Source organism: Sinocyclocheilus anshuiensis, unplaced genomic scaffold, assembly GCF_001515605.1.
Source record: "Sinocyclocheilus anshuiensis isolate Anshui unplaced genomic scaffold, SAMN03320099.WGS_v1.1 scaffold590, whole genome shotgun sequence".
Lineage (NCBI taxonomy): Eukaryota > Metazoa > Chordata > Actinopteri > Cypriniformes > Cyprinidae > Sinocyclocheilus > Sinocyclocheilus anshuiensis.
The window spans coordinates 1,958,210-1,982,873 of NW_015544192.1; the positions used below are offsets into that span (position 1 = coordinate 1,958,210).

The following is a 24,664-nucleotide window of genomic DNA, read 5'->3' on the forward strand; positions in this document are numbered from 1 at the left end:
AATGCTTTTCATTGTTAGTTCATGTTAACAAATGTTAATAACTTGAACCTTATTGTAAAGTGTTACCACATATTTTGTATGACAAAATTAATTTTCCACATTGCACACAAAATGAATTTATCCAACAAATTTGTCCAGGTCTAAAAATAAATCTCATATATGTTGTTGAAATGGCAATGTATAAAATAATTTTATTTATTTGGATAAGTGTTTTAGCATCATAGCTTGCCTTTAAATGAGTACTATTACAAAATTAGATGTGCATTAATAATTAATCTATGTCCCTATGTTATAAATGTCTTCTAATTTGATTGCAGACATCCTTCAAATTAGGAACATTATTTTTAACGCTCTTCATTTCTTCTTTTCTAGAAAACAGCTTAAGTAAAAAACACAATCAACTATCAAAACAATTATCCTCTTACTTTGCAATATAAAAAGTACTTCAGAGACAATATGAAAATTATTTTTATTTCTGGTACAGGCATTAATTGTGTACATCTCAGCACCCCCTATGGAAGAGAGGCTTCTTTAGACAGACAGTGACATGAGGGCACCATGATTATCATCACGGTAACGCAGAGGACAGTCCGGTGATCCACAGCATTTGATCTGAGGAACACACCTCTTCATGGATTTAAACTTTGATTATTTGTTCAACCTGGAAATGTTGTGTACACCAAAAGTCTTAAGTGAGCATCCAACAACAGCAAAGTATCAATTTTATTGTGGTATCAGTTTCAGTGCAGACTTGGTCATTCGTTTTTTTTTCTTTTTCTTTTTATGAGAATTAAAAGGAGTCAACATTCTTACAACCATGCTCCTCTATAAAGTGGCAATAATAAGCACAGTACATGCCAACGCACAGCTGCCCAATACATGACTACTGAGATAGAAGACCTATTGAGTCAGTCTCTATTTAAAAAGGAAAAAAAGATTGAAAAAAAGGCTGGCTGACTGCAGCCATGATGGCTAGGTTTAACTGGAGCAGCTGACGGTAAACCACATGTGCATTTAGAAAAGCACCAGCCGACATCAAGTCCTAGGTCAAAAAATTAAGATAATAGAAAGCAAAGGCATTATGGGAAATATAATTTATGGCTGCTTGTGATTGTGCACATTTATCAATAATCATGATATTATCTGTGCCAGGAGCTACTATAAAGGGCGGGTTATCAGAGAATAAGAAGCACAACAATCACAACCTAAAAACCATCACCAACATGTGGAACCAGCAGACGCTTAATGCATCCCACTAAGCACAAAGTAAATGCTAAGAAACAGAATCTAGTCAACAGAAATGATGGCACCAGAAATGATCCTGGTCTTGACAGAGGAATTGAAAATAATATCAGCAGTGACAATGTCGTCTATGAGAGTAGGATACAGCCAAAACTTGAGTCTTACAACCTCACGTTAGCTGCAGGGCACCGTACTCAAACTCAAAGAATTATTTCATCCAGACAGACATAAAGACGTCCTGCGCATGCCTAAGTCAGGACGCGTTTCCCCACATTGGAAAAAGAGGTCATTACTATCTACCGAGGGGTTTGTGATGGCATCTGCAGGCCAGTTCGAAGGGGCAGGTAGTGAAACACTTGACAACTCACAGACAAAAGGCGGATAAACTCAAGTAAGTACTGTACGTTCATAACTAGCAAAGTGAGGACAGAGTCTGAGCGCAGCCGTATCACGGCGCCGGATGCTCAGATTCGTCCACGAACACCATGCTGAAGTAAAAGTGGTCACAATTCTCCTCTACTTCTTTGCAGTTTCTGCCCACCTCCATCCCTCCCGATTCAACCTTTAAAAACACACTCGCATGCATACTTAAAAGCCCACCGCTCGCACACACTGGCATCAGTTTAAGTGTTTTCAATATGAAACAAATAACACACTGAAGTCAGATTCTAACAGTTAGGAGGCCGTGCCCAACCCCGGCTATCTCTCTCTCTCCGACATGTGAGACGTGAAGAATGAGAGAGAGATGAGGAAAGGAAGAGAGAGGAGGATGGAGGGAACATGTTCAATGCTCAAGAATGGCAGTACGGAGCCTTGTGATGTCATCACACTCTGGTTCACGTTGCTTGCAGCAGCTCTACTTCAGGACAATGTGAAATCCATCACTGGTGTCATCTGAGGAAGAACAAAAGCCACAGAAGATGTCAGAAGGATTGGAGAACAAGAAAAACATTGAGGGGTTTTAATGAAACACTTCCACCATAGATTGTCTGTGTTTTTTGGACATGTTTTACCTTGTATTGTGCTGGCAATGAAACTGCTCTCATCTGGGAAGTTATAAACCATCTGTAAGCAAAAAAAAGATTGTCTGTAAGGTATTCTCTTATATATTAGGACATATCTGAGTTACTAAAATCTTGTTCACACTACACAGGTTTGTTCCAAAAATGATCTTTAGGACTAAATGTCAATTTCAAAGTGATTAAATCATATCAGTTTGTTCAGTGTAGTAACTTGTATCAACATTGGTTGTTACAGTAACTATATAAGAAAATATAAGAGTATAAGTATATATAAGAAGTAAATATGAAACATTTAAAAATATTTAAAAATAGAAAACTTTTACATTGTAATTTTATTTTGCAATATTATTGTTTTTACTGTGTTTTTGGACAAAAAAAATGCAGCCTTGATGAGTGTAGCAGACTTCTTTCAAAAGCATTCTCTAGTCAAATCTGTCACAATCTGACGTTCCTCCCCTACATGATCCATTTATTCATGACAACTGATAACAGTCGAAAAAAAAGTCTACAATGAAGTGTGTTTTATCTGTGGCATGATGCAAAACATTATTCATATGAGCAGCCACAGTTGGCCACCTGATAACAGGGAAAGATAAGAGACTGTTTCTGGCTGCTTTTAGTGTGGTCGTATGAATCTGTGAAGTAGTTCTGTGTCTACCTGGTCACTGAGTAGTATGTGTATCCCTGTGGGCCCCTGTTTGTAGACTTGGCTGATGTGGGACAGCGGCAGCGCCAAGACACTGGAGATTTTCCTAGTTAGCTCACAAGCGGTCATCTCCTCAAGGTAAAGAGCGTGGTAAACTAAACACAAACACAGACACTTTAAAACAATACCAACAATGACAAAGGACTGTACATATCACAGTAGACTGAGCTAAATAAAAACATATTACATCTGCAGAACCAAAAGAATACAAACAGAAAGGGCTTGACCTAATTCATAAAAGACAAACATGATGAAATTTGCAACAATTTTATATTTGGCTGTGATGCAATGTGTTTGATAAAACATTATTAAGTACTTCAAGTACTGCACTTAACCAAATTAACAAAAATAACCATCTGTGCATTTCTGTAGAATTCATTTTATACAATAATTAGGTAACCTGATTGTTTCTTGGTAAATGAGTTTGGGGTCTGAGCACAGCGGTTAAACTGCTACATAAGTCTGTTATTAGAAGTGGCTACAGAGAGAATGATGTCGGGTTTGAGGTGTGGTCTTGTTGCCGTGTCAAATGTCTTATTATGGTGTTGTGCTTTTGAGAGCAGGAAGAGGAACAAGATTTTTTCTTATGGCTTTTGCTGCATCTTTATATTATAAACTACCCGTTAATTTGGGGTTGGTAAGATCTTCAAGCATTTTTAAAAGTCTCTTACGCTCATCAAGACTGCATTTATTTGCATTTATACAGTAAAAACAGTAATATAGTGAAATATTATTACAATTTAAAATAACCATTTTCTATTTTAATATATTTTAACATGTAATTTATTCCTGTGATGGCAAAGCTGAATTTTCAGCATTAATTACACCAGTCTTCAGTGTCACAAGATCCTTCAGAAATCATTCTATGAAACATTTCTTATTATTATCAATGTTGAAAACAGTTGTGCTGCTTAATATTTTTGTGTAAAGTGTGATATTTTTTCAGGATTGTTTTGATAAATAGAAAGTAAAAAACAAAACAAAAGCATTTTTTTTAATATAATTTTTTTGTAACAATGTAGAAGTCATTACTGTCACTTTTGATCAGTTTCAGGTACCCCAAACTTTTGAATGGTAGTGCTAAGTTGTCTCTCATGTCTGCCCCGCAGTTTTACTTGAAAGGCTGATGATACACGGGGCAACTTTTTGAGCAATTTTGCCGGGCAACTTTTTTTGAGCAATGTTGCTTGGGCACTTTCCCATTGAGAATGGGTAACACATCTGGATACTTTGGATCGGTTGTGGGCCTTGTGTCTCACCTGGTTGCCCGCTGACGGCAACATTAGCCAAAGCTGCCCCGTGTATCATCAGCCTAACAGTTTGAATATTGTAATGTAACAGCCTAATGAGGAACACTTATGATTGTGGGTTTGATGGTGGGTTCCTTATGAAATTTTTCAGTATTCACTAGATTGAAAAATTTTCATTAATGTGAATTAATTTAACATTCTCAACTGTTGCCATTTTAGGGGCCGTTCACATATTGCGTCTTTTGCGCGCTCAAGTTCGTTATTTCAAATGTAGGCGTGCTCATAATGGAAGCTAAAGCTAAATGGCGCTCATTTTTTCCAGGCGCATCCGTGCCGCATCGAGATAAAAACATTTTAAACTTTTCAGAATACCACAAGCGCACCACTGGTCATGTGACAAGAACCAACCAATCAGCTTCATCCTTTCCCGTAACAACATTGAAAGCTCAGCCAGGATGAAGGAACAGCTGATCATAGCTGTACAGGGACAGACATTTTTAAATAAATTTAGTAGCAGAGCTACTGCAAGCGATTTTTAGTGCTGCAAATCCATTTATACTTTGCTGTAACTTCCACGTCTTCATGGAGAGCGCAGGTCATGGTTGCTTAGCAACGGCAGACGCCTCCGGAGCGCAAGTGCCTGAACGCTTTGGAAAAAAGCAGAAACTGGCGCGCCTAGCGTTTTCCACGCGTTTTTAGGCTCAATATGTGAACGGCCCCTTATGTTGCCAATGCCAAAAAAAAATTTTTTAAAAATAAACCCAACAACAAAAAAACTGAGCACTACCTTACATTTTGATTTAGTCATGCAACTTACACTTTTTCACTTTTTACATCATGTGGTATTTAGTATCAGAAAAAGGAAGTGAACACATTTTAGTTCACCAGTTGTAGTACTTTGGTGGACAGGTTACGAAGGTTTGTACAACAGATCAAGCAATTCAGTGCTGCTGAATAATGCTGCACTGCATGTTTGTTGTTGCAACACAATAGATGTTACTTATTTCCTTGTGATTGTGGTATGTTAGGAATGGGTGTGCAAGTCTCCACGATTGACATTTATATACCAGGTATGGATGTTGGACTGCTGTGTTCGCCGTTTTTGCTGTGGCCACGTTTCTCCAGTAGAGGGCTCTCACTCTGAGATGCCTCCAGGGACACGTAGACCGTGAGTCTGGGACGCACTGCTCTGTACGGGGACACAAACACACACAATGTGAACAGAATTCTGTAGTTTACACATTCATAATTTTAAGAAATCTCCTCAATTATATATCAATATCACTTGTGATTTTTTTTTTATCATACCTTGACTTAAGTGCATTGTAGAGTCTGATTCCATCAGCTGCACCACAAATTTGGACTAAATCCTCACGAGTTAATTTCAGTAGATCAGAACCTGAGATGAAAAATCCATCATATCAAATCAGTCTCATTAATTACTACTCATAGTTTAATGTTATGTGTCTGTTAGGGCTGGATAACGACACAGATTTCCGTATTCCATTGGATTCTGATTCAGAAACTGTAGATTCTATTAAATTCCAATTCAGTCTATTTGGATATTTCAGCTTTAATGCCCAATTTGCTTACATTTGAAAGAGATTCTCTCTCTGTTAATGATGTTAATTATGCAGGCAACTGTTTCAGATTGATTCAAACTGGTAACTCATCTTTTGAACTACTCATTAAAAGAACCAGTTCATAAGAGTCAATTGTTTGTGAATCAGAATACGCTGTATGTTTGGTTTTACACACAGCTTGTGAGGACAACTAAGAATCGATTATCAGGATCATTCAAATAACGATTGTGATTTATCATAACTACATATTTTTACCCAGCCCTGGTGAATTTTAATCTTTGCAACAAAAACTTGCATGTGTTAATACCTGAGAAATGGGTGAAAATACGACTGTATGAGTTAAATCTGTTCTTAAGCAGCCACTTCTGTGTGTCCTGTATAGACGCTGTGGGACTCAGAGACTGCAGAAAGTTCACAGATTAATTTTTTTCAGATGCAACAAAAATAAATGTGCATCTTTAAGGCAAATTAGTAAAAATTTTATATACAAACATGTACAAACCTCCATAGACACGAGGCTACCAAGATCCACTTGATGGTTAGGTGAAGATGACTCACTAAAAACAAAAGTATAAGCATTAGAAAATGCATAACTCTGGTTCATGGCACAATGTAAAAGAAACACAGATGCTTCGTGAGTGTGTCACCTGTCTGGTACTGTGCTGCTACTGCTGTAGGTGTGTGTGCTGGAGGTGAAGGTCGGTGTAGCTGCTGTGTTGGGGTTGACGTATGCATTATCTGGCCATGGAGAGCACTACAATGAGAGAAAGAGAGAAATGTGAGAAAGTCCGAAGTGATCTAAACAAAACAGAATTTTGATGTCAGACTAATGAATGACCCGTCACACACCGATGAAGGACACTACTAAAAACAAATATGAAGAATGTTTTGGAGTTTAGTATGAGTGAACTGTTAACACAGCAGAGGTGAGTGGGTGCTTACACTTCCTCTTTTGCTTTTGGCGATGGAATCGCCACAGTCTGCAGGAAGTGTCCGCTTGCTGGATTTCTTTAGCTCATATTCTACAGCCTCCTCAATCACAGGCTCCAATTGAGTCTACTCAAAAATGACAAACCACAGTGAAAACACAAACAGAGAAAAACAGACACGCATGTAAATTTGAATCAATTGAAAGTCTTTTTTAGTTAAATACCCTATAAGCACAGTTCCCTTTCGAGATGATCTCTTGACATTGCAGACAGCATAAGCTGACGCTTTGGGGAAACACCTTTCTCCTCAAATACTGAAGCCTTATTCACTTATTGCCATTGCATCGCAATGGCCAATATTGCTCGTGCACGCGAAAAGGGGGCGAGAAAGAGCCCTATATAAGCAGCGCTGAGAGGCATTTAATCAGAATCTTTCTCCTTCATTATAAATGCTTAAAGGGGTCATATGATGCGATTTCAATTTTTCCTTTCTCTTTGGAGTGTTACAAGCTCTTGGTGCCTAAAGAAGATCTGTAAAGTTGCAAAGACTAAAGTCTCAAATCCAAAGAGATATTCTTTATAAAAGTTAAGAGTCAGCCACGCCTACCTAAAAACCTTAAACCGCATAAACATATTTCATTGCACCAAATACACAAAATAATGTTCTTTTTAGCAGCATCATATGACCCCTTTAAGTCTTCGCTGTTGATTCATCGCCAAAGAGGATTATGGAATACGTTTCGCTGATCCCCTTACGCGTTCCAGTGAAGAATGGATTGAGATATCACTTAGGTTTCCTGATCCCCGACAGATTCGAACTTTGCGTCTTCTGCCTGCCCACGCAGAAGCCACTACTGAGGGCCCTAACTGCCCGCATTGCGATGCTAAAAAAGTGAGAACTCGCTTGGTTAGCCCTTGTGCAGCCGCCCCCCTCAGCTGCTCTCTTTAAGCAGCTGAGGAAGAAGCGCTGACATCCTGATTTGGAGCAGAAACGAAGTGTTAAGTGGCGAGTTCACGCTGGCTCAGAGCCCACATGCCTCACGCTTTTCCGATCCATCCATGAGTGTGAGGACTTCCTGCCTTCAGATAGTGCTCGTCATAGGTGGTGCTTACCTAACTTCAAGAAACAAACCTGGCTCTCATGCTCACCTCATGTTAGTGGCACTATAACCCGAATGTGAGGTTTGCAGCAAAGGGCTCATATGCCGACACAGGCCCCGCTGACCCCCTGCACTCTGGAAGTGCTTATAATATACACAGCCCCCCGCCTCAGCAGTGTTCTGTATTGTACATAGCACAAAATATCCCAACAAAGGCGCTTCAGCTGTTCACACAATACATACCAGTGCCCCGCCACAGCGCGATATTTCGCCTGCTGGAGCACAAATTACACCAGCCGCTTACTTAATAATATAAACAGCTCCCCCGACCCAGTGGCGAGCTGTCGTGTACAAAGCAGCCTGGCAGGCAGCTACAAGTCAAGTCAAGTCAAGTCAACTTTATTTGTATAGCGCTTTATACAATACTGGTTGTGTCAAAGCAGCTTTACTGTGTCAAACAGGAAAATAGTTTGTCAATAATGCAAGAAGACAATAACAAAAAGCTAAAGTAAGTTCATTGATGATTCAGTGATGTCATCATCCAGTTCAGCTCTCTTCCAATAGCTTCAGTCTTCAGGAGGTTATGACGTATCACTGTATAAACACCAGCTAAGCGGTTGTTTTCAATAGCAGAGTGTAGTGCTTGTCTATACAAGTGCTTGTCTCTCACTGACTTCCTATGATATGCACCGGTGCTGTGCCACCATATTTATTAGAACGTGTAGTGCCGTTTACATTTCATACAGGTGTGTTGCTTACACTGACTAAGATATATGCTTGTGCTGCCGCCATTCGTTGCCTTTCTGTGATGAGGGCCGGCTGTGCCACTCTCTTTATACAGATGTGTAATGTTGCTTACACTGACCAGTATATCGGCCGAAGTTACAGCTAACATAGCTCTGTGTGACTGCATGTAAAGTGTCTAAATTTTTTTTTTTAAATCCCAGCTTCAGACTCTAGCATAGAGCAGCACAGTTTCAGCTGCAAAATCAGAGAATGTGGCCAAAATGCCATCTGTTCCCGGAACAAGGAACGTGCCGCATAGCGTTATAGTTGGATCTACAATAAAGTCTACCTGCTGTTTTTTTATTTACAATAAAGTCTACCTGCTCGTCTCTCGGTTTCCCTGCCTATTGTGGGCACTATCGTTTGCGTTACGAGTGCATTATCAGAACACTCCCTCAGATCGTTCACACTGTAACGTTTTGTGGCACGTTGGGACTGCTTCACATGTGACCGCTTCAACTATTCAACTCAACTTTCACAGTTCCCCAGGCCAGTGTGCTGTCTAATCCTGGTCAGCTCCACAACTGCATGTCTAGCTCCGGTGAGAAGCTGTTGTCTGGAATGTGCTGTTTATCCGTACTTGTGTACAGTGGCTGTACCATGTATTGCGATTGCTGTTGAGAGTCGCTGCGCTTATATGTCTTCTCCGCTTATGCCAAGCGGCCTTCGCAGTAACATGGTGTGAAGTTACATGGTCCCCAAAACATCAGCTTACGCTGTCAGCAACGTCGAGAGACCATCTTGAAAGGGAACGTCTCTGGTTACTAACGTAACCTTGGTTCCCTGAGAAGGGAATGACAAGACGTTGTGTTTATGCCATGTTACTTACGCTCAGGTCTTTCATAAGCTCTCTTATTCAGTCAAAAGATTCTGATGAAATGGCGCTTAACACTGCTTATATAGGGCGATTTCCTGCCCCCTTTTCGCGCACTCGAGTGCCATTGGTCATTGTGATACAATGGCATTAAGCAAATAAGGCTTCAGTATTTGAGGAGAAAGGTGTTTCTCCAAAGCATCAGCTTATACGGTCCGCAACGTCTCGTTCCCTTCTCAGGGAACCGAGGTTATGTCAGTAATATGAAATGAAACTAAAATGAAAACTGAAATATAAACATAAAAATAAAAGCTAAATCAAAATATAATTAAATATTATAATAGCATATAAATAATTCTAAAATAACACTGTTTCTGAGAAGAAGGAAAATTTCCTACAGGCATGAATAGTACTTTTACTATACGTGTGAAATGGTGTACATTGAAATAAGATGAAGACTTCAGTCACAGTTAATTTTAGGCCACTGATATTAAACTCGATATAAGGTTGTCCCCGCCATGGTGGCTGTAACATGACCAGCTAAATGCTATTCACTTTATCTCAGCGACCCTTTATTATTTGTCTAAATTAATCATGGATGAGAAATACATCTATGAATAGGCTATTTTTACAATTAGTAGCCAAAAACGTTGTTTTTTCTACCTGATTCTGTATCCATGTCAATAGGTGTCAGTAGTAATAGGTGTCAAAACAAAACAAAAATACTTAAATATTCTTGCCTCTGACAAAATAGTGGTGTCATAAGAAGGCTGATATTTCTCTTTCTCCTGCACAGTCTTTTTCTCCATCTTCTCTCGGTCTGTTTTTTGTTTTCTGTCTGCTCCCTTTGGCTGTTATTAGGAGAGTATGAGATACACTTTAATACATGCTGAAGACTTCAATATCATGCATGCATAATGCTTCAAAACACACCCTTCAACAACATAAGCATTCAGTATAAGAAACACAAAGGTGAAAATAATTCAGATCTGCAATCTTCAACCCAACACCACAGATATTTCCTTGCATTTAATGCATGTTTGCATGCATGTGGCATCACCTTAAAGACTTTGATCTGGCAGCTGGCGGAGTGCAGGTGCTCGGTGTACTCTCCGCTTTCATTTTGTTTAAAAGTGTCAATCTGGATCCGGAACGGGACTCCCTTCTCTCCGCCGTGTTTCCGTGGGGTGAACTCTGTACTGATGCAATGAACCTTTAACAAGGTAAGGAAGAAATAGATAATTAATGTGGAATACATGACCGGTTCCTAGAGCACTTTTGAGATTATCCTTGACATGTATTGCACTATTTCTGCACAGATTAGGATGTGCCAGATACATTTTTAATCAACTGGAATGATATTGATATGTTTGAAACTTGATCGGACGCTTTCAAAGTCAAGAGACAATTTCAAAGAGCCAGTAGCCCTAGTCAGACTCTCTCCAACATGTCTGACACTACTGGCACAACATCTGCATAGCAGAGAGAGAATTTCTGGCCAATGAGGTTGTTCTTCAGGGATGTTCTATTCATTAACTACACAAAACAGCTGTGAGGATCTTGACAGCAAGAACTAAATAATGACCTGAAGAAATATACACCAGTGAATGCTCAACTGCATATTTATATGTGCTCGATTTTTGCAGAAACATCATTAGTAATATTATACAATATATTATATTATTAATACTAATTTCAATACCACAGCAAAAAAATTATAATTTTATTATTTTAATAATTTAATGTAATTTAACAATATAAATAACAACACTGAGCACACACCTTAATTTAAAATGTTAAATATTAAATTACATTAAAATTAAAACAATGTCTTCATGTATTTCTCATTGAAGTAAACATTTATACAAAATTCATGTAAATATTTAAGTAAACCGCCAGAAATCATGAAATAAATTAAGTTTTCTGTTTTTCTTAAACAACTTAATATTAATGACATAATAAAACAGCAACAGGTCTATTGCAATTACAATGCAAAGTCTAATGCAACTCGCACTGAATAAAACTTTTTTTTTTTGTCCAACCCATTTACATTTACAAATCAAGTGTGTTTACATGAAATAAATCCTAAAATGTGTAAAATTGGTTGCAAAACAGTATCGTTCCCAACTGTTGATTTCCTTGTTGATTATCAACAGGCATACGCAGAAAAATATTATGTACAATGTTGCAACAAGTGTAATCTAACACAGCGAGATATATAAAACATTATGTCCACTGCCCCAAGAACTATTTGCAAATGACACTTCAAACTGAAACTCTAGTGTGCTTCTGAAACCTTTGAACTATGATAACATGGCTGCATGTTTGTGGTTTGATCTTGAATTGGGGTTTACCTGCACAAACACAGACGCTCGCTTGGAGAGATCCCACAGGAAATCCGCAGCGTTTAGCTGTGATGGGTGTGTGCAGGGCTCAGTGATGCCAACTGACATGGGGATATCTGTAACAAACACATGACGCACTGTAAAAACTCCCTCTCCTGAGGCTTTATGCTGCTTTGATACTATTCACTTGATGAATCAAAAAAGACTGAACAAATTGATTGCAGCAACCTAAAGTAAACACATAAGCTCTCACCGATGTCGAGGAGGCGGTCGCCAGGCCGATTCCATTTCCAGCCCTCCAGCTGCTGGTGCTCCATGTACTGAAGCCTTCGGTCATGGAAAACCACCCTAACTATACTCTATAACCATATATTCACCCCAAACCAAACATACACAAACACAAAACCATCAGAACAAGCAGCACTCTTAAAGAGCCATACACCATACCAGTACTTCCTGCACCGCTGAATCTACAGCACCATGGCAAAACTAATTTGATTTTATCCTAGCTGTGATGTTGTTGCCTGAATTGAATTTGATTATGTAAAAAGGCTGTGTAGACATCCATTGTGGTTAAATCAGCGCATTCACTCAGTGAAGGATTCCTCAGACTGATTCAAAACAGCAATTTGTGACGCAAAACATTTAAAGAAATGACTCCTAAAAGTCTACATTGATCACGCTGTATTATTTTTTTTATGTATGCGACCAGCAAAGACAACGGAAGAAAAATGTTGTCTATTTACTGATCAAAAGTTTGGGATCAGTACGATTTTTGTTTTAAAAAATTAATACTTTTATTTATCATTCCAGCATTAAATTGATCAAAAGTGATAGTAAAAACTAATGTTAAAAAAGTTTCAAATAATGCTTCAACTAATGTAGTTCTTTTGAACTTGCCACACTGATAGCAGCAAATCAGCTTATTAGAATGATTTCTGGAGACTCATGTAGCACTAAAGGCTTGCATAATGATGCTGAAAATTCAGCTTTGGCATCACAGTAATAAATGACAAAAAATAGAAAACAGTTATGCTAAAAATATAATAATATTACTTGTTTTGTTTGATTCAATAAATGCATTCTTGGTGAGCATAAGAGACTTCTGAGCAATAGTATATTTGTATTTATGTACGTATGTATTCATTTATTTGCTAAGTAATTAGCAATTCTTAAATATATATAATAATGTTTACAGATAAATGGACCACCTGGTTAGTCTTAGTGCGTAACAATGCCATCACACAACTGTGCCAGTAAACAACACTGTTCACAAATAACTTAATGTTTAAGTGAATAATTTTGATTATTAATTATTTAATAATAAATTATTTTTATAATTATTATAATTTATTATTTAATAATAAATATTTTTTTTTTTTTTCTTTTTTTTCATACAATATTAGCTTTATAAAGCAAGCATTTGCCTTCAAAGGTATCAACCATTTAGCTGTTATAAAATAAAATAAAAAAATTATCTTTAAAAAGGTATGAATAACAAAAATAACTAAATCAAAAAATAATCAGTATCATATTGGTCATAAAAAATATACTGGTTGATTTGTATTATTCTGCAGAACGAACTTCCTCTCAATTTTTTTTCCTCTCCAAATTCAATTCAGACTGCAAACTATCAACTTGAGTAAAATATAATTCATTTTGCCATGACGCTGTAGATTCACTGAATACCAGTGCAGGAGATGCCACACCACACAAAACCACAAGTGCACTGCACTGATAAAACACACACAATCTCTCACCTTAACAGTCTTGTTGTTGAGTTCAGGCATCTCCCCTATTTTCCTGTTATCAAGCAATCGGATCTCATACGACTGGCCTTCAGAGGGAGATGGGAAGTGTGTTACTGAATATCTCTCAACCAGGGTCTTGGTATTCTTTAAGGAATAGAGAAAGAAATATGGGTAATGGAAACTGTACCTTGGTTTAGGTAGGTGAGCGTCTCCTCATGTAGTTTAACAGCAGGGGAGGTGGCGGCACACAGCACGTACTGAAACGGAGGATTCTTGGTGTCCGACTCCACAGGAACGCTAACATCTTCCTGCTTAAAGATGGGCAGAGCCAACACATCACTGAGGGAAAACAAACACAGACACAAAGAAATGGAAGTTATGAAATGGTGAATTATGTCAGTTAGAACCACAGAACCTCTACCATCAGTATGAAAATGGTTGTCACGGAAACAGGTATATAGGGAGCCTCCTGCCTGCTTACACCTATAGACACTTTAAAAACCACACGACACATGACCGCTCTTTCGTACTTCTGAACCACAAACAGATAAAGGACATATTCTCATCAGACTGCTAGGAAATATAAATAAAACAAAAGGGAGGCGTGTATTTACAATCATATATTAATAGACTACTGTTCAAAGGTTTGGGGTCAGTGTGATTTTTTAAACAAATTAATACTTTTATTCAGCAAGGATGCATTAATGTGTTAAATAATAGTAAAAAATCATATTAGCATATAAGCATATTAGAATGATTTCTGAAGGATCATGTGACACTGAAGACTGAAAATGCAGCTTTGCCATCACAGGAATTATTTATATTAATATATATTTATATTCAAACAGAAAACAGTTATTTTAAATTGAAAAAATATTTTGCAGTTTAACTGTTTTTAGTGTGTTTTTGATCAAACAAATGCAGCCTTGGTAAGCATAACAGACTTATTTCAAAAGCGGTAAAAAAAAAAAAATCTTACTGACCCCAAAATTGTGATGGTAGTATGTGTCACAATATCAAACAATTAACAATGAACAATTAATTTACACAATATTTAGCCCAAAATATTATTAGTATTCATAGATTATGGAGTTAATAAATGCTGCCATGGCTCTGGGCTTGACACTTCTTTGCCACACTCACACATGTACAGGCGGTATCAGGCCGGTGCAGTGACAGCTATAGACGCTGAGTCAGTTAGCTGGCAGTCTGCTTGACATGACGCGACGTTTGTAACAGTGCGGCCTGCAGGATCCTTCCTGCCCACCAATCTGCAAGTGTTTTCTGAAATATGAGCAGCTCCACTGTAACATTCCGTTCCACAGCTGCTCATTCCACATGATCGCAAATTAGATAATCAGCATCTCACACCCTCATTTACCTCAAACGCAACACCAAAACATCACATTAGCACCCCGTCATAGCAATGACTTACAGACACAGTAGGAAAATAATAAGCATATCTCCATGATATCTGGATCTTGAACTTATCTGACCCTGTTGACTGAAAACACCTGCAAATTTCAAAATGCAGAAAATTTATTATTTCCGGTCCATATTTCATAAAAGTTCAATAGCTAATGCTACCAAAAGAAATATAAGGGCATCTGACATGAAAATTGCCATATCCTGCAGTGTGACATGCTATAGTTTAATTTTAAATTAATTTAAACAGCATTTTGATCATTCTTTTATAATTGTGCATGCAGGTTTGCATGCACCTCATTAAATCAGAAACTACATAGAATATTTGTATTTGTTTTAAAAATGTATGTCATGGAACCATTTTAAATAAACTAGTCAATGCAAAAAGGTGGTCTTTTATAAAAAAAATATGAAATTTTTAATATTACTTTTATGCAATGTTAACACCAACACTAACTATTTTCTTTATGGATGGAGCCATATTTAAATTCTGCCTGATACTAATAAGCCAGTAATTATTTAATTATCTGGGCAATAACAGTTAATGGCCAATATTCAAACTGTATGCTACTTTGTCTAAATAAATGAAAAACAATACATTGGAAACTAAAATTAGTTAATCTAAATAAACACAATGACAAACAAAAAACTCTTACATCGCAATAAAAACTATATGGGATATTTCAGCTTCATAATATGAAGCTTCCTTGGTGAGAACGTTTTGAAAAATACATTAAGTACTTCTAGGATATTAAAAGCAGGGCAGTGCCATAAAATATGCTTAACAAACAATGGCATCTCAAAAATTTGATAAAAAATGTTTAAAAATAATTAAATAGCAGTCACAGGACACTTTCTCTAACATGTATGTATGTTTTAACCTAAAGTCTGTGAACAGGTTATGCCTCAACTACCCAAAAACACTGTCTGGTCCTCTAACATCAATAGAGGACTGTGTCAACTGCAGATCTGCAGGACGCTGGAAGAATAGCAAGAAACTTGATATCACAGGGGGAGAGCATGTGAACAGCCTTCTTCCCGCTGTATCACACTACAGCGCTCCCACCACTAACAAAACCGCCACAGAATGTAAACTCAACCACTGACTATACTCTCTCACATAAAGTATTTCAGACACTTGCATATGCACACTTGCAGAATAACAGAGCGCTCCAGGGAAAATACTGATGTTGCTCTTTCCACCACAACCTCCAGAAGCCCGCCACATCTCAGAGTTACCATTCCATGGAACCTGACCTCAGGTGCATAATGTGTATTCCTATCACGCAGTGACCGTATTTCAAACTCCTTGTGGCCAAATGGGAACAGCGAAGACTGCTGGCGATTTGGAAAAGCGACATACACAGTTTAAATATGCTCCATCATTAATACCCCAATGAAACTGTGACGTATGCAGGGGGATTGTGGTTTGCCTCTTCCAATGGTGTGGATGCTGAAGCACCTGGCATGCAGTTGGAATGCATGGAAAAACCCAATACATATCTATGAATAAAATGGATGAGCATGATGTTTTGGACAGCTTGATACTGGTCAAATTCAACTAAATAACAAACAAAAACAAATGGCTGCAATGTTAGTAGCACGTGAAAGTAAGATTAAAAGAATTTTAATAATGTGATATTTTCCAACCTGTATTTCTAAAAAAAGAAAAAGAAAGAAAAAAGGCACCCAACAGTAAAGGTGAACCATGTGATTTCTAAGCAAAATAGAGCTGTTTAGTTCTGATGTCAATTAGTAGTCCAACCTGAAAGCTGATTGACAGCAGAATGCATTCATAACCATGCACTTTTTTGGTAGACATGAGATTTTTTTTTTTAAGTCTTTGTTTAAGAGTTTTAAGCCAAGAACCAAGTATGTGTGTGTGTGTGTAATATCTTGTATGGTTTTTTTTTATATATACATTATGAAAGAGTAGGGAGACTGACACGGTTATGTCATTCGCAGTGCTGCATGGGACTGGATGGGCGCAAGCTCTTTTGGTGTGATTTGCTTCTTTCGATTCTTTGACTGATGGACATTTCTCTGCAAAATCATATGTAGTTTTTTTTTTTTTTTCACAGAACTTCACTGGTAAAAATTATTATTCTTAAAAGTGAAACCAAAGCAAATTATTAAGGATTAACAACCTAATAGCTCGCTGTAGGCCAGTTCATAACAGTAGGTTATCTTTCAAAATCAATTCCCCAAATAAGAAAATTTATGGGATTTTTACTTCCAGAACCCAATTGTCACACTCTAGGGGGTTCCCTCAGGAATTTATTTGGGTTATTTAGAACAACACTTTTATGACTACAAAATTACATTTTTCGAGGAATCAACTGTCTAATGACTTACTGGGTTGTCTGCATATTAAACAGGGATATACATATTTTATCAAAGGAAATATAATATACAATTCACCTTTAATTTCTTTATTTTAAAGGTACACAGAAAATGCAGACAGACTATCCCGAGGATATGGCCCTCATCCTAAATATTGCATCAACTCTTCCCGAGTCACCCTAACAGTTCAATGACGTAATCACAGCCTCTATGCGCAGTATCGTATGACGTAATGGAGCTCGACGGCCGCCTCAATTTCTTCAATCAGTAAAACGTTATTCACGAAACATTTTAATGCCCTTAAAACAATATGTGCGAAGAGATAAGATTTAAATATAATTACTATATTTAAACTAATTCGTTTAAATAAAATTTAAACTAATTCTTTACAACTGTTAATTTCGCATCTCAGAGAACACCCTGTTCCAGGAAGTAACATTACTTCAAGCGCGCTTGTTATCGTTTCAGTGCGGCCACGTTATGGCTTCTCGAAAGGAGCGTGAGAATACTGATGAACGCTCTACAACCAGGGGCCAGTTAAATTAACATAGTCACCACGTTAAGAACTAGTTTGACTAACTAGCAGTTAACCAAGTGGTTATCGGTCTTACTTTTCAGATTCAAATGAGATCAATCTACGTTTTTATGTAAATGACTTTTAAAAAAGTATGACCAGTCTTGCAGAAAATAATTAAGTGTCTAACTTTTAAGACTAGTCTAAGCAGTTTATGCAACCGGCCACAGGTCTCGTTAGTTCTCAAGATGGTCAGACAACATAAGGATGCAACTCGTTGTCTAATTGTTTTGAGCTAGCTATAGCAACTCTCACATAGCCACACTGCATCCAGCAGACGACAAAACAATCTCGCGAAGTTGCCAAATGATAAATAAGGATATCAAATTATGATTTTTTTTTTTAAACCAATGAGCACAACCCGCCTGGAATCCCGAGGTTCGCAATGTAAACACTGCGTCTGCGATCAAGACAGCTAGCCAACTAGCTCGCCGTCACAGATGCATCGCCCCCGGCTTAGGGACTCTTGGAAAGCTGCTGATCGGTTTGCATGCTGCTCTAACCTCATGCTGTACGCGCCAGCCCCGAGCTCCTGGCCAATGCCAGACAAACTGGCATCGAAGTCGTGCACTAGCCCAGACTCGATGGTAGCATCGTCCATCTTCAGCACCCACGCCATGGCGCCCAGATCCTTCTCCTCCGACTCTAACCGGAGCGCCGCCAGCTTCACCTCGTACAGACAGCCCCTGCGCGGAGCTCGCGTTGCCGCAGGAGTCAGCTAGTCCTACTAGAGTTGGTTAAGTTAGGTGGCCACCCGCGGAAGGCTAGCTGTTGAAAGCAGGGCAAACGTCTCTAGCCCCGACTACCGTGTGCCTCGCCATTGCTTCAGTTTCACAATAACACAGGCGACAAATAAGAGTCTCGAGATGAACCGAGGCGTCGCAAAGTCAACTCAACCCTCCACGCAACTCCGTATTATCCGTTTCCAGCTCCCGTATGTTATCCCGTATACATCAGCACATCATATCTGTATGCGATCTCCCATTATATAAAATCAGGGTGGGAGGACGCTGTTGACTGTCACCACATTCACACGCAATGTCTGCTCGAGGAATTGGGTTGGCAGAGCTCGCTCGCTTTCACCTAAACGCGGTACGGTGTCTTTACGCTCTCTACTCTCCGAAAGCGTTCGCCTAATTCCATCGTGCTGACCCGCCCGTTTGGTCTTTCGGAAAAAGGCCAAACTATGAAGGTAGAATGACGTCAAAAAGATTTGCATACGCAGGGTAAGAGTTGTGGAAGTGTACATAAGACTCTGTTGTGCATGCAAATTTAATTTACGCTTACAGTCTTATGTACACTTCCACAAATATTACCCTGCGTATGCAAATCTTTTTGACGTCATTCTACCTTCATACAAAGATCACAACACATCGACACGGCCCTCTGTCTTCCACTATTCAAACCCCAAACGCGAGATAGCTACAGCCAGTGTTGCCAGATTGGATGGAGGATTTCCAGCCCAAAAGCTCACAAAAACCCGCCCAAAACTTTAACTGTCAAAATAATGTGATGGAATATGTAAATCAAGGTTGATAAGGGCCATTTTTAACTCCTTAAAACAAAATAATTTAGGCCATATAACGTTAGATAAATTTCCCAGGTAAACGGAGCGAATAGGGGCAAATAGCCTACATTAAAGAGAATTAGGCTACAGAACATGAATAAAATATGCAAGCAGACACTGTCAAAACGGCAATCAAGAAATGCATAATTTTCAATGTCAGCAGTCAGAATAATCCAATTTAAATGCAAAAAGTGTCCAATATAAGTGATAGGAAAAAGCAACGTTGCAGGTATTTCACACTCGTTCTTGCGCACACCATGACAGTCAAAACTGTGTCATTCATTGATAGGCTACATACTGAATTATAATCCGACAATTAAAAAAAACCAAAAAAACAATAATGCTCTTACCTTCGTGTCGCTCTATAATTTTACACCGAACTGGAAGCTCTTAAGTTCATATTGTAGAACATAATACAGCACTTTGCACAGTCAAAACTAATCAAGTCTAGCAGTTTTCAAGAATTTATCAATCTGATTCTGGACCCGTTTAAAAGATAAAAAAAAAAAACAGGACAGAATAACCGACATATGTAGTTTCGGGTTTGATTAATTAATTCAAATGTGCTCTGATTTCGGAGTTGCAGTGATAGAGCCTTCGTGTCATCTCACTCCACAATTTGTCCACAATTTGTCACTCTCCCACTCTTTAACTTATATTTAGGCATTGTGATTACTTGAATATACAGTCACATTCAAAATCAGATACGTTATAACTTATCACGCTAAAAACTTGTCACTCATGAACAGTGTTGGGCAAGTTACTTCCAATAGGCTATGTAATACATTAAATATTACTAGTTACTGTCTTTTGAAAGTAATTAGTTGCATTACAATATTACTGTCTCTGAATTGTACTAATGCGTTACACTACTTTTGAGTTACTTTCACCAAAATATCCACAGAAGTATTATAAAATGCCAAAATGTTGTTTATTGCTGCTCATTCTACATCCAGTGGAGGGTAATGTGGTAGGTCTATAAAGCATAAAATTATAAAATCATATTTAGATACTGGTATGTAGGTACATTAATGTTACGTTGTAGTTTAGATTAAACACAGATAAGCACAAACTGTATTATTACATACATAATAACACCGGTAAATAAAGCGAAATGTTATAATGTACAAACAATAAACACATTACCTAGCCTATAGGCTATTTTGAATGGTTTCAGAAGAAAACAAGAATGAAAATGTATAAGTTGCTAAACAGGCCAAAACGAATTAGGGCTAATTCAATGCGAAACTGAAAGCAAACGGCGTTCTCGCGCAGCCCGCCTCGCTCATTCGGCATTAATCCAATTAAATTTGTCCATATTTGCGATGTATTTGAATGCTAAACTATTATTTATGATGTAAACCAGGCTTACTTAACGCGCTTAAAAAACATCCTCGTCACATGAGCAAATGTGTGTTTGGCCCGAGCTCAGGCCGAAAGGCACGGATTGCAGGCTACTACGCAGTAGGCTACGCACTATTAACCAGTGTATCTATATGTTTGGTTGACTGTATTTTATTCTGAAAATTACCAGGCTGCAACGTTTGCAATGCTGTAGATGTGTGTGCGTGAGGCGCCGGCGCGATGGAACAGCGGAAACAAACAACAAAAAAAGTAATTTTTGGTCATACAGATCATTCGAAACTGCAGTGTGTTTACTTTTATTTCTGTCATCTCGGTTTCCTTTCCGTGGACTTTCGTAGAGCGCCGCGCCACAAAAATAGCCTATGAACCAAACTCAGCATAGCTATTTTGAACGGTTTCAGAAGAAAACAAGAATGAAAATGTATAAATTGCTAAACAGGCCAAAACGAATTAGGACTAATTCAATGCGAAACTGAAAGCAAACGGCGTTCTCGCGCAGCCCGCCTCGCTCATTCGGCATTAATCCAATTAAATTTGTCCATATTTGCGATGTATTTGAATGCTAAACTATTATTTATGATGTAAAAACATAGCCTATGAACCAAACTCAGCATCATATCTCTCAGTCTTTTCCTTTCGTTTTGTTAATCTGTTAGGCTGTTTAAGTCAAATATTTCGCATATTCATTATAATACTATGATTTAATAAAAACAAATTTTGTTATTTTTAGTTAAACTTAATTTTGCTTGTCTGCGCTCGTCCGCCGGAACCCGCCCAATCAGGCAACACTGGCAACACTGGCTGCAGCCGCAGCAGAGATCCGGGTCGGGAATCTGACAGCCAATCACGTTGCTCTGCGAGCTGCGCTCAGCCAATCGGCTCCCGGGTATCTGTCGTCATCTTCTTCCTAAACTAGCGCTCCGACGCACCGTAGTCACTCTCGACTTCCAAACACAATATTACCTTTAACTTACAGCGCATATATTAAACGTAAAGTCACCTGGTGGAAGAAATGCAAACTTGTTAAATATATAAGATTATGTTTATAGATCACAATCAACACGTTTATGTTCAAAACCTTAGATCTACAGCTGATAGCCAAAGTCCATATCAACATTGCTGTAAAATGACAAGAAAATATAGATACAGACAGATAGCTGCTTTTGGTGTCTAGTGATAAACGAGGCCCAGCGGCGTGAGATATTCAGATCCCACTGGGGCTGTTTTTGCTCTGAAATTCCATTCTGAAAAACAGGGATGGCCACTCAAGGACACGTTTTGGGTGTTTTTAACCTGTTGTTGTTGTGGTGGTCTGGACAGGAAGGCAGATGGGCCTTTGAACATGATTAGGTTCTCTTAAACAGACCACCAACCTATAAACAAAACAGACTCTGGTGTTTACAGCTGGGAATGTAGTCACAGCTCTGTGAGACAGCTGGGAAATACTTGATTATTTTTTTAACCGAGGGCACTGGTGTCCTTGAGAAACAATATTTGCAAACGTATAAATAAATACTTTTCAGATGGCAGTTATGCAGTAAGCGGGAGAAACAGGGAAATAGCAGAATAGTCTGTCACCCAGACCTATTTGTAAGGTTTACAATGGCCAAAAGAGGCCAACAAAGAGGATGATTATAATAACATTTCTCATGGTTCTGACTTTACTGCACTTTAATGGCTCATTACAGACAAGTGATTTTAAGTCATTTTAAGCATGTGATAAAAGCACTTTTACACTGCAAGTTTGAGTCAAAATTTCAAATACATTAATGCTTTTCTAGCAGTTGGTTTTGTGTGTTGGTTTTAAACACCTAGTTCATCATCATACTTTTGCTATGATGGTTGATGATGGGTAATAAGTGAACACAATAAAAGCACACTGGTGTACATTCAGATAAGGGTCAAATATAATGAAGTACACTTTAACAGAAATGTTGAACTGTGTTCTCATGATAAGGTTTTTCATAAATGTCCAACCAGGCATAATTTATTAGTCTATTTTTTGGCCAAAATAATGTTTTGATATTTTGTACATTACGTTTTATATATATATATATATATAGATTGATTATCATGAATTTTGCGTCATAATTGTTTACATTTTGCTGAACTTAACTGTTACTGTTTGCATTTTGTCTACTCCTAAATTGTTTTCATATTACAGCAATACAGCATAATAATTTAAATAATTGTTATGCAATATCTGAAATTGTGTATAATAAATGAATATAATCTGTAATTTAACTACGAGTAAACAAACTTGAGACAGATTCGACTGACAGATATGAGAAACCCTTCGCATCACGAGTGGCCACGAGAGAAATAAATGTAATAATATAGCTTATATGTAACTGAATAAACAGTAAAGAAATGTTCGTAGTATATATGTGTGCGATTGTGTATATAAACACACAGATACACAGTGACACTTATGTAACTTAAGAAAACAAATTCAACATGAATTCAGACGGAAATACCAATAAAAGTTATGCCTTTAATTTCCATTAAACACAAGAGTTATTCAGTAGCGCTCAATTTTACCGTGTGTTCCTGCAGTTGTAGGGCTGTCGACTCTCAAAGCTCCCAGTGTGCAGCTGCCAGAAAAGCATTGCATTACTATCTACGAATCCCGCGATCAATGCTGAAAAACTAGTAAAAGCGACCAAGGCAGTCTCACATCGAGTCACGCCGTTGCTTTCTTGTTTATTAGCAGTGAACTTCATCCACCGAGACTGCATTATGATGCTGAACACAGAGACAGAAACATAAACGACCTTTTAAAACTTTAGTGTCGTTCTTTTTTTTTTTGGAACGAAATTCTTTATTTTATTCAGCAAACGTGCATTACACTGATAAAAAATTGGCAGTAAAGGAATTTCTAATGTTACAAAAGATTTATATTTCAAATAAACGCTGTTCTTTTCAACATTCTATTCATCAAAGAATCCCAAAAAAAGATAATGTATCAGTTTTTACAGAGGGAATTTTGGGTATCTAATTTTTGTCACTCCATAATTCAGAAAATGCTTAGAACGGACAGAAAACACTATATTTTCACAAGTTTTGGGGAAATAAAATGTTGTATATAATCAAGCAAATTATATATGAACAAATCCCTCTGTAAAAACCTTCAGGATATAGACAGGAATAAAAATGTAAAGTTTGGTGTGTGTAAGTGCTACTGAAGTGGAGATTTATGGCTCAGTGTAGAAAAAACTCATTTTGAGAAAACGGCCTTTAAAAATATGCATTGTAATTGAAATCTATCGACACAGATAGATAAAGTGCTATAAAAGAAACACTTAACAGTGTCTTTTGGATGTTTTCTTTCCACTAGTCTGAAAAAACCCTTTATGAAAAACCAAAAAGCCCAAAATCTCAAATTTGACAGGTGCATGAAAAAGAGTGTCTCCCCTTAAGCACCAAATCATATTCTATTTTAACATATATTCAATTATATATATATATATATATATACAGTATATATAGTAATTATATTTCCTAATATTATTGCTATTACTGTATTTTTGGTCAAATAAATGCAGCCTTGGTGAGCATAAGAGACTTCTTTCAAAGACATGAAAAAAATCTTGCAGACCCCAAACCTTTGAACAGTAGTGTACTCTTTTTTTTTTTTTTTACATTTAAGCAGCCCATATGTCCAAGTAGTACAAAAGGACATATTTTTTAATAATGTGGGGGGGTTTTTCTATAAAATGAAAGTCAAAGGTGTCAAATGTTGTTTGGATCTCATTAAGTTTTATTATGGACAAAAATGGTTGAAATATTATTCAAAATATCTTCTTTTACATTCCACAGAGGAAATAGTCAAAGGTTTGTAACAACATGGAGGTGAGTAAAT

At 37.7% G+C, this 24,664-nt stretch overlaps 1 protein-coding gene across 1 annotated transcript; it reads right to left on the bottom strand.

Moving 5' to 3' along the window:
* Positions 1-1,453: 1,453 nt before the first annotated feature.
* On the bottom strand, positions 1,454-19,048 carry LOC107696552 (upstream-binding protein 1-like). The gene is made up of 16 exons (XM_016496951.1): positions 18,374-19,048; positions 13,716-13,867; positions 13,538-13,614; positions 12,031-12,136; positions 11,787-11,893; positions 10,493-10,645; positions 10,173-10,283; positions 6,746-6,859; positions 6,451-6,557; positions 6,306-6,360; positions 6,111-6,204; positions 5,529-5,619; positions 5,288-5,409; positions 2,923-3,065; positions 2,256-2,307; positions 1,454-2,136 (listed from the first exon to the last, which is right to left on the bottom strand). Exons 1-16 carry the CDS (start codon positions 18,487-18,489, stop codon positions 2,099-2,101), a joined length of 1,638 nt encoding a protein of 545 aa, XP_016352437.1. The 5' UTR covers positions 18,490-19,048; the 3' UTR covers positions 1,454-2,098.
* Between the last annotated feature and the right edge of the window lie 5,616 nt (positions 19,049-24,664).